Source organism: Prunus avium, chromosome 3, assembly GCF_965620075.1.
Source record: "Prunus avium chromosome 3, drPruAviu1.hap1.1, whole genome shotgun sequence".
Taxonomy (NCBI): Eukaryota; Viridiplantae; Streptophyta; class Magnoliopsida; order Rosales; family Rosaceae; genus Prunus; species Prunus avium.
Genome location: NC_142286.1, coordinates 28,778,328 through 28,789,924, shown reverse-complemented (window position 1 = coordinate 28,789,924; position 11,597 = coordinate 28,778,328). Strand labels below are relative to the sequence as shown.

Here is an 11,597-nt window from a genome sequence, read left to right as displayed (position 1 = left end):
TTTAAATTGTTTTCACAAAATCCTTTTGTTATTTTTTGTCTAAAAAATAAGGGTATATTGCCGATTTACCCCATGAACTTGTACATAATTCTCAAATTACCCCCTGACCTTTTTTTTTAGCGAATTAAGGGCTCGAATTAAATTTTATTATCAATGTTCCCCCTACTGTCAAAATTCGAAGATTTCATCCATTAATTCGTCAATTTGAGGGTTATTTTGGTCATTTCAAGTTTGGTAGGGTTGGACAGTCACCATCTCCATGTTCATATCTCCCTCAGCCCCCTTCCCCTTCTTGGACCTGCAACTGCCCCACCCCACCCCACCCCACCCCACCCACCCTCCACTCCATTACCTAGCCCTCCTAAACAAAGTTTCGCAGCACACCCATCCCTCCCAAAACAAAAACAAAATTAAAAAAAAATTGTGACTATCAACCAGACCCATACCTGCAACCCACGACCACCTCAAGCACAAAATCAAACCTGATATCTCCCTCAGCCCTCTTCCCCCTTCTTGGACCTGCAACAGCCACACCCCACCCACCCTCTGCACCATTGCCTAGCCCTCCTAAAAAAAATTCACAGCACACCCATCCCTCCCTCAAAAATAGAAAAAAAAAAAAAAGAAAAAGAAAAAGAATTGACCCATACCTGCAACCCACGACCACCTCAAGCACAAAATCAAATCTGAAATGCCCAATTTCTCTTTCTTTCTCTCTTTTTACCCAACCCCTAATAGCCACAACCACCCTCACCTCAATCTCTTTACCCAACCTCTCAAATTCAAACGGCCATTGGAGCTTCATGAATCATGATAATTCCCAGAAGCCACTTGTGCCAATCAGAAACATAGAACATAGAGTAGAGAAAAAGAAGCACAAACCCTACCTCCTGCAACAAATCCGATCCAAACCCCCACCCAATCACCCAACCCACAACACACACCTAGAACTTGAAAATTTTCTCTAGAAATTTCAGCAGCCCCACCCCTCTCTCTCTCTCTCTCTCTCTCAATTTCATTTCCTCATCCTCTCTCCCTTCTCTCAATTCCCACCATCGATTTCTTCTTAGCTCCCTAATCAAAGAGGTTTTGTGAGGTGGGTCAGGGGTACTGGGTTTGAGGGTTCGGGAGGTGCGCAGGTGGGGGAGATCAAGGTGGAGCTGTGTGGGTGGGGAGGCGATTGGGGGCTGGGTTTGTAGGGTTTATACGCAGGGGAGGTTGCTCTATTTATTAAAATGATTTTTTTTTTCATTTTATATGTCATATTATTTTATTTTACAGTATTTAATTATTTTTAATATATGAAATGACCAATTTGCCCTCATATTTAACGGCAAATTGGATGAAATGTTGATGATTTAGATGGCAGGGGGAACATTGATAATAAAATTTAATTCGAGCCCTTAATTCACTAAAAAAAAAGGTCAGGGGGTAAATTGATAGTTATGTACAAGTTCAGGGGGCAATTCGGCAGTTTACCCAAAAAATAATGATTTTATATATAAAAAAAGGTGATAATTTTCCCACTCCCCTTTTGTTCACTTACACTCCATTTTGATTTTTAATACTTTTTACTATAACATACAAAGGAAGTGTAAGTGGACAAAAGAGGAGTGGGAAAATCAGCCCCCAAAAAAAATTATCTAAATGACAAAGTTAGCCTTTGAGATTAGATTACACATACATTCATAGAGTTTAATTTGTCATTTGCATAAGTTTTTTATATATAAAATCATCAATTTTTGGACGAACACTCAACGAAAAGGGGTTTTTGTGAAAATAATTTAAAACCTCAATAGATTTTGTGAAAAAACTAAAAAACTCATGAGTGTTAGTGTAAATAACTCTTTAATAAAAGCTTAGACTAGACAGAAAAGCAGTCAACATGCAATATAGCTAGAAAAGTTGAAGTGGGATAACTAATTAATGTGTCTAAATCAATAAATTTTTATTAAAAAAAAAGAAAAAGGAATGAGATAACGATTTTCAAGGGAGTAGGGAAGTTTGACGAAATATTCAAATCCTAAAAAATATTATACTTGTCTAATTTCCAATAAACCACAATTTATTATCATGAAAATAAAATACTATAAAGTAATCTTTTAAATTACAAAGCGTTTTATTAAAAAACAAACACATTAATTAGTTATCTAAAGATAAACAAGTTCTACCAATAAATGTTTAATCTAAAGATAGGAAGTTGGAGGGGCAGTAATTAAAAACTCCCAAAATTAACAGTAAACAGTAATTGAGAAAAAAAAAATTAATTATTAAATTGGGCAGTAGAAGCGGAATAGAAGATCTATAGAAATGAACAAGACAAGAGAATTAGATCAACAGTAGTTACTAATAACAGCATAATCTCTAACAACAGACCTAATTAATATATGATTGGATCGAATTAGCCAGCCTTCATATCATAAGCACTTACAGAAGTAATATATATTGAAACCCTGGCCAAATTAATGTCACCAAAAGCAGCAGCCCCAAGTTATAGAGATGACGTGGAGCAGCTGAGTAATATGCATACGCATCTGTTTGGTACTGATACACATCCCCTGGCAGACCTGTCACATAAACAAACCTTGGAGGAGGTGGCGGTACATATGGGTTTGGCGTGACATATGGGTTTGGCGTGCAATCTTGAGTTGTTGTTGTTGGAGCCTTTGGAGGAGGAGGAGGAGGAGGAGAAGGAGGCGGCGGTGGAGGCAGCTGCTGCTGCTCACATGGGTTCACACAAGGGCATGATCCGCATTTTATTCCCGTATCAACTTCTTGCTTCAGAGTCACCAGTGTTTGTTGATGATGATCATTTTGGTTTTCATGATCAGAAGTGGTCATGACACTGTTTGAAGACCAAATCAAAATCATGATGAAAACAAGTGTTTGATGTGGATGCAATGCCATTAACTTCCGGCAAGATTGAGTGAAAATACAGCTGGGGTTTGAGAGAGAGAGAGAGAGAGTAGTGGGTGGGGAAAGGAATGTAAGGACTGGAGTTTGAGAGAGAGAGAGAGAGAGAGAGAGAGAGAGAGAGAGAGAGAGAGAGAGTGGTGGGTAGGGAAAGGAATGTGTGGGAATTTGTTTAGGGGTGCTTCTGTATGTTGTGATTGTGGCTTACGTTTGTTTTATTTGATTGGGCTTCGAACCTCCGCTCGTATAAGTGGAGGTGGAAGAGTTCAACTGATTGAGCTATACCTAACATGGGTGCTTGTGGCTTACGTTTAGTTGCATGAAAGGGTATAAAGAGAGAGGTCATGCGGTTAGGTAATTCTAGTTATTTCGGGGAACATATAGTTTGAAGGAAGAGAGAGACTTCATATTGTGAGCCGCTTTAGATGTTGTGTTGAAATGTTTTGAAAGCGAATTGCATGTGGATGCTGTAAATGCATGAGGTGCCTTTATTTATTATGTCAACAACTACCTTTTCAATCATTCACATACGTAATTTAATTTAATTTAAACAAATGGATGAATTAGCAAGTGTTTCCAATCATTAGCTCTACAATTAATTAAATATGGGTACATAATTAATTTGACGAATTAATTAACAAATCCAAGTAACTTAATTAGCATGCTCTGCTTAAAGGGGACATTCAAATTAACTTACTTTAGGGATTTGTCAAGCATATTAACTTACTTTAGAAATTTTGATAGTTAAGATTGCTTTATATATCTCTCCAGCAAGAATGCTTCCCCTTAGAATAAAGTCTGTGGCTGGCAATGGCATTATTCTTCCACTTTTGCCACTTTCAATAATTTAACCAATTATTATATGGACATTGTTATTTGTACCGCATTTACTGACCACATTGCTGACTCATTCTCTAATACAGGCGGGTCTCGCATACACTGATGGGATCCACCTCTATATTAGAGAGGTGGTCAATAAAGGTAGTACAAATAGCGTTATTGTAATTATATATAATGTTTCACAATATATGTTCCATCTGCCAAAAAGTTTGTAGTGAAGTTTTGATCAAGATCGCATTCCAATATGCTAAGCATTGAAAGTGGATTCCAAAAGCAGCACTCTCAGGCTATGGTTACATTTCATTAACAAAGAATGGAATCATATGCCCTGGCAAAAGATCGATTGAAAAACCAATGCCTCTAGCTTTTTTTTGTTTCTTTTTAAGCAATGCAGAATTGAAAGAAAAAAAAAAGTAGAATTTTTTTTTACCAGAATGAAAACTAGATGCCGTCACATGTCTAGGACAGCCAAACCACTTTCAGTTTTCAAAGGCTAGAGTTTTATGCATTTCATCACCATTAACACCAAACAAATTGTGAAGTATATTTGAATGGCAAAGGGTATAAACGAGCAGTGCTAAAAGTACAGGCCGGAATCTTCAATTGTAGATGTCACACTATAATAAAAGTGCGGTCGTCGACGTCTTTCCTCCTCCCTCCCCTGCGCCGGCTAGGCTAAACAGGGAGAGCTAAAATTAGAGGTCGGCAACTTCAAGTGTAGACCATTTGTTCTCATGCTACTCATGTGCCAGTCAGTTGTTCTATTAAGTAGTTAGTCAATGGTTAAGGGGGTTGCTTAGTTGTTAAGCAATTCAGTTATCTGTGTTAGCTTTAGTCTTCTGAGTATATATACTCAATCTATCTTGTAATTCAGATTATTCTTATAAGCAATGTAGTGATCAACCTCTTGTATATAGGATTCAAGAATTCTTTAACCTACTTGATGACTAAGAGGGAATTCTATATAGTTGGTCAATTGGTACAACCATAATGTGTCAAGTGTTCCCATTTAATTAGTTAATTATTTAAGGGAGCTGATTTTTCCACTCCTCTTTTCTCCATTTATACTCCCTTTTACTTTTTAATATTTTTTAATAATAAATTTTGTTCTTTGTTCTTTCTATTTCCTATTATATCCTTACTTTGCATTAATTTCTTTTTACTTCACTTTTTTAAACATTGTCTTTTTCTTGGAGCTTTAGCAATGTAATGCACTAATCGAGTAAGAAATAATTAACACTATATACTTTTCTATGCAAAATTATATGGTGCACTTGCTGCAAAAACTCATGCTCCATGAATAAACCTTGCAACCATATGTTTTTTTTTCTTGAAAAGGAAACAAATTTTAATGCAAAAGACAATAAAATACATAGATAGCCAATATGGCCACAAATAAACAAAAAACAAAGAAAGAGTAACTAAATTGAACAAAATCTTCATTTACTCAATAGCTCAAATTAAAATCACAACTTTAGTAACAAATACAAAAGAAGATTTAATACAACATGAGTTGCCAAAAAAAACATGTTTGGTGGCTAAGAAAATTCAACCATACAAGAGCAGACACATTTCCCAAGAGCTAAGAAATTAATCTAGGGTAAAGGTAGTGGAGAAAAGAGGAGTTGGAAAATCAGCTCCATCGTTTAACCCTAAATTAAAACTTGGGACGAAAAAAGCACGTATATTGGCATTGAGCTTATTGCTGAAGTTGTTAAGAACAATTATCTATACATCCGAAATGACGTGTTTGAATCCCAAATGATAAGCGACTCAACCCGAGATATGTCGGCTGTTGAAACCCAATTCCATAAAGCCCGATTGGATGAGCCCAAGAACCCTCCCAAGTCGACAAAGGCACAGTAGAGAGGGAGTAGATATTTTGAAAAAATCCCACTAGAGGGCCCCACCAAAACCAAGCATCGATGCTAAAAGTAAAAGAGAGTAAACGATTGGAAAGAGCAAATTAAAGATCGAAAATAGTTCCATGTACGATTAACGATTGGTGTCATGTTTTGATTGGACCAAGCTGGATAAGTGCCAGCACCGACGTAACAAACTAAGAAATCAAAACACCTGTCCGAAAAGAGGACACGTGTCGCCCATGCCTTTGCTAAACATAACACGTATTTATATATTCCTCTCTCATCAACCCTACCAATGCTTATAAAAATATGCTTTCCACAGTTGGAATTATTTCAAACTGCTCAAGAAATTTATATCCCTATAAAAACCAAGCTCCCCCAGCTCCATTCAAACACGAACAAACAGCCATTCCCTAAAATCTTTTGATCGATCGATCGCTGCTTTGAGTTTCCATTGATCATCAGATTCCCAGCAGCACATCGTCATTATGACCGGTGGAATGGGATGTGTGCAGTGCGGCACACGTAGCAACCCATGTAGGTGCAAGGTGCTGGGGCCTACCCTAGGGTGTGTAGCCTTTCTCGCAGCTGCCATTGTTGAATGGCCTGTTGGGGCTTTTGTTTACTTGTTCAAGCACGTCAAGGGGAGAAGAATCATGGCTCATCCGGCCACTGTTGTTTATCCGAAGGTCTCTAGAGCCATTCCAATTTGATGCAAAAATTAATCAAAGTTTTTTTGGTTAATCTTAATTTGTGTGTGTAAAAGCTTACTAGTAATATGTATAAGCTTTGTCTATGTCTGCAGTTTCAATCTGCTTATCATTAATAACAGCACAGTTTATTTCCTAATCTGTATTGATACTCATCGTTTAGTTCTGAATTCTAGCTCTCTATCTATTATCTGTTTTCTGTCATTCCTTACCAGCAATATATCAACGTATACTACAAGCTATGGTTTAAATTACTCTAAATTAATTTAATTTTCTGGATGGGGGATTTGAATTTGTCTGCAAAAGGGGCAGACTCACTGCCTGACCGACCAATACAACTTAGTTGGGGTTGGAAATAAGATCCTCCTATCCTCAGTGACGGATCCAGGAATTTCCTCTTCGGGGGTCAATGTATAAAAGCTCCAGGAATTTCCTCTTCGGGGATCAATGTATAAAAGCTCACAAATTTTTTTAGACAAATCTAGAATGCATTAACCAATCTACAAAAATTTAAGACCATATTATTATTAAACAATCTTACAAAGATTCAACGCATAGAGTAAGCAACTTTAAATTTATTACGACACTAAGAAAATTTATAAATATTGCGGCTGTAGGACAAAAATATGTGATACCCTACGAGTGATGTTTCCTGGGTTAAAAAGGAGGAGCAAGAGATAAATTCAAATCTGATGAGCTTTCAAGAATCGAAGGGAGCTTCATTTTGATTTTTTTTTAGATTAAAATAAGTCATGGTAAGAAAATTGGTGGATTTTTCTTCAAGTTTTTTTTTCCCCTGAGTTGTTATTTTGTGTTTTCCTCTTATTTTCTTTTATAGACGAAGTTGTCACTCAAGATTTGAGGAATTTGTGAGTATTAATTATAAAATAAGGAAAATAAAGAAAAATATTATGAATATTATAAAAAAGGGTTTTTCATCAAAGAGGAGAAGGGAGAAGAGAGAAAGAAAAGAAAAAATAAAAAGAGAGAAGGAAAAGCAATAAAAAAGAAAGAGAGGGAGGAGAGAGAAACATGTACCTCTCCAAGCTGCACTCGTAGGTTTTATCGGGCAGCAGTTTAATTTCTTTTTAAAAACACCTTAGCCAAAACGACGTCGTTTTGGCAAGGGTTTTTTTTTTTTTTTTTTTATAAAAAAACTCTTAAGTGGAACGACGTCGTTTTGACGTAAGGAGAAAAAAGAGGCGACGCTGTTGAGCTCTGCGTGCTGCTTGCTGCCTGTGGTGCTGTGGCTGCTTCCTCTTTGTGGCATTTCATCAAACACCTTCTGGGCAATTTTCAGGGGTCAAGTTCTTGGCCTCCTATGGTAGATTCTGGGTTTGCAGGGGTCAATTGACCCCTCTTGCCCCTATGTGGATCCGCCACTGCCTATCCTAGTTGTACTTTGTTGGAATTTTCCGTAAATTACGAATGTAAGAACAAATGGTAACTGACCTGCAGCTTCTTTAGGAATTCTTTTTACATAATAAGCCAACATCTGCTATGGGCTTTTTTGGTCTTGCAACTCAGGTCCCACCCCAACCCAACATTGTGGCCTACACTAAATTATCTTTGGTCATTATTTATTTAAATATAAACATATATATTTTTGGGTCGGATTCGGGGATGGGGACGGCAATATTATCCCCTTTTCATACCCGTCAGGAATTTTTCAAGTTCGGAGATTCTCTCATTAGTCGCTCCCACATGGATTTTTGCCATCCCTAACTATAATCAAATCATCTGATAATAACATAAATTATATATAACAGTCCCGTTCTCTTGGACCCTTATAGTCCAAGGAAACTGTGGTCACGCACCATTAGATCTAATTTAAAAATCAATATGTTATCATTTTATATTAATTTTATTTAACAAAAATTAAAATTAAAAAAGTAAAAGAAAGCAAAACACGCTCTCTGGAGAAAACGAAGAACATGCCCTTGCATCCATCGACATTCACAGCCACCCAACTCCGGTTGAAATTACAACAAACTCGGGGAAGTGAGCTCGATGGCCTCAACAGGATCCGAAAACTGACCCATTTGAATGGTGAAGATGAAGGACCCGACCAGAGAATCTGGTCATTAGCGGCAATCTGGTCGAGAGGAGGGGCGAGATACAACAAGCAATTCGCTGTTGGGTGGGTGGCTAGATGTACTGGTCTTTCTTCTCACCACACCCATCCACATGACAGAGAGTCTCATGGAGACAAACACATAGAGAGGGGCGAGTTGATGTGCTTCTGGAACAAGGAATGGGGAGATTTGGTGTGGGGTTGCCTTTTTTTATTTATTATAGAGATCTTGTTTTTAAAGATTTTATTTAGAATTTTCTAAAGGCGGAGGTGGAGGTTGATCTGCTCCGTTGTATGAAGGAGATGGTGGAAATTGATCTCCCGGTGGTGGAAAGTTCTGCCTTTTTTCAATCGGAGGATGGTTGTGGTTGTTTGGTTTTTTTTTTAAAAAAAAACTTATTTTTAATAATCAAAATAGTGTTTTGATGATACAATTATAATTTTTAAATCAGTTTTTTCTCTCAACATCTAAGGGTGGTTGACCACAGTTTTCTTGGACCACAGGGTCCAGGAGAACGGGACTGTTATATATAATTAACATGTTGCATATGTACATATAGGCCCACCACTATTCCTTTCAATATTTTTATTTGGTAAGAGTATATGGTTTTGCTTAGAAGTCTCTCCAATTTCTTCCTTCCTATTCAAACCAAGCAAAGTAAGGCCTAGGAAAAAGAAAAAGGGTATCTATATATGGACCGCACATAAAATGGAAAAAAAATAAACAGAAAGAAAGGAAAAAAAAAGGGGAAGGTTTACTATTATACCTAATAAAGGGATTATAAAAAAAACCGCACATAAAATGGACTTTTCTTTTTTGGTAAAGAAACGGGACTAACGCTCAACAAAGAAATGGACTTTAGAAACACACCCAACGCCCATTTACAACATAACAAAGAAGCTTTAAACTTCCTATAAATTACAAAACTGACATCGATTTCTTAATCCCAAAACCTCATAAAAAAATCCAAAACACTCAATATAGTATCAAAGTAATTTAATAATCAAAATTAAATTAAATAGGCTAGCTATCATTTTTTGGGTTTGTATATAAAAATTAAATAGTGTAGAATTTATCCATATTACTGGTGCTAAGAATGAGTATATAATTAAATATCTCAAAAAAGAACTTGTGGATGCAAAAGAGGCCAATGGCTCCAAAAACTTGTAAAGACGACTCTAAGTCAATCGGTCAAGTCCATGTAGCCTTGTGTAACACGGTGAACCCGGATGGCCCCCACTTTGTCAGCGGCGCAACAGGAGGATGCCACGTCACTATAGAATGACTCACCCCATAGTTGTAGATATGAGAAATACCTTCTAGAGGCTCAAAGGATATGTATTAATATTCATCACTTTCTGCGACTCTTTAAGAGCTCATGCAAATCATAAATTAAACTCCAATTTTGTTTCCTCATCCATCCCTCCTCTCCTCCTTGTAGCCATGGCAAGGCCTCTTGCTACAAGCTTCTCCATGGCCTCTCACCACTTGTTTCAACACCCATCAGATTTTCTCTTCGCCCTCATTGTATTTTTCTCCATGTTTTCTCTCTTAATATTTCTCTGTGCTTCCCACAAGAGTAAAAAATCACACGAGAAAAAGGAGGAAGCGACCACAAACTCCGAGTCGAAAGATGTAAAGTTCATTGCCAAGTTAAACAGCAAGATTAGCAGCAAAGCTCTGGCGATGGCGAAGATGGTTTCTTGGAGGAAGATGGAGGCAGGAGAAGAAGATCAAAAAGATGATGATGATGATGATGATCATAGTGATGAAGCAGTTTGGAGGAAAAGCATAATTATGGGAGAACGTTGTGCTCCACTGAATTTTTCCGGGAAAATTGATTACGATTCTGAAGGAAACCTGCTGCCCGAATCGCCTGACCGAAATCACTAATCTTGTTTCTCCCTTGTTTTGCAGATGGCTACTTCTCTCTTGGAAAGGCTCAGCTACTGAGGTTTTTTAAATCGCACAAATATTTTTGCTTCTTTTGTGTCATGTTAGAATGAATTTCGGTATTTATATATATATGCCTTTAATTTTCTGACTCAATTTCTTTTTCATCATTCTAAATTGAGTTTTGCATGAACCCTTGAACACACTTGCATATAGATGCACAAGATCTTCAATGTTTTAGTGCATGAGTTGCATATTGGTAGATCATGAAATACTAATCAAAGTATAGTCATAGATTAATTAATGCCATCCTCATTACTAAGGGCAGATCATAATCTTTCAGTTTGGAGAGAAAATATGAACGCCTGTTTTTGCTACAAGACTTACCAACAAGTGATGTCTTATTAGACTATCAAAATGGCCAATGGGGTTTAGGCTAGTGGAAAATGACATTGACTTGTAGATAAGTGATCTCAAGTTTGAATCCTAATGACACATTGGTTGTGTGTGTGAGAAAACCCCCATCTCCTTTCTAACTTTAGCAACCAAAAAAAAAACTATCAAAACGGTATCATGGGTAGTTAAGGCTATGATAATGAATAGATATTCTCACCCTCCCAGTGCACCACTCGGGTTCGATCCCTTTATTGAGTATCCCTAGGAACCCTCTTATATATATTCCCCTCCCCCATTATCTAGTGTAAAATATATATATTAAAAGAAAAAAAAAGTAGCATAGTAAGGCCCAAAATAAGTTAAAAGAACTAGGCTTTTGCTGTGAAATTATTGTAAGCGCATAATCCGCATAAGTAATATAAAGATAAGTGAAGTGTCGTTCCCACGAAAATTGTAATTTCCTTTTAAGTACCAATTATGATTAATTCATAAGTTTATTTGAACAATTGATTAATGAGAGTGATTGATTTATTAAATTAAATTAAAACAAATATGAAAAATAACAATTTAATTAACAATGGAAAATCAAGTTGATGAGACACTAGACCATCCGATTTCACCATAACCAATTAACCCTAATTATTACCCATTTTGACAATTGGTTTCTCCTAATTCATTCGATATCCCCTCTCGAGCTCAACCAAAAGTATTCTTAATTAACAACCCATTCTCTCTCAAGCAACGGATTTAGAAAATCAAGAACCCATTAAGTTCTATGAGAACCTGCAAGAAAATTGCATGAGTCATGTTAGTTCCTCTCGGGCACACATTCAAGACATGGTATTTGTTATGAGAAGAAAACACCAAACATCACCTCTTGATCTCTGCTTGGATAATCAAATCTA

General features: G+C 36.8%; 1 protein-coding gene across 1 annotated transcript; it reads left to right on the top strand.

The window, feature by feature from the left end:
• Positions 1-5,934: 5,934 nt before the first annotated feature.
• LOC110755154 (cold-regulated protein) lies at positions 5,935-6,467 on the top strand. Its single transcript, XM_021956326.2, has one exon. It carries the CDS (start codon positions 6,107-6,109, stop codon positions 6,329-6,331), a length of 225 nt encoding a protein of 74 aa, XP_021812018.1. The 5' UTR covers positions 5,935-6,106; the 3' UTR covers positions 6,332-6,467.
• Positions 6,468-11,597: the final 5,130 nt, after the last annotated feature.

What these genes read in the sequence shown, in the direction of transcription:
- LOC110755154 (XM_021956326.2), top strand. Translation starts at nt 6,107, where the DNA reads ATGACCGGTGGAATGGGATGTGTGCAGTGCGGCACACGTAGCAACCCA.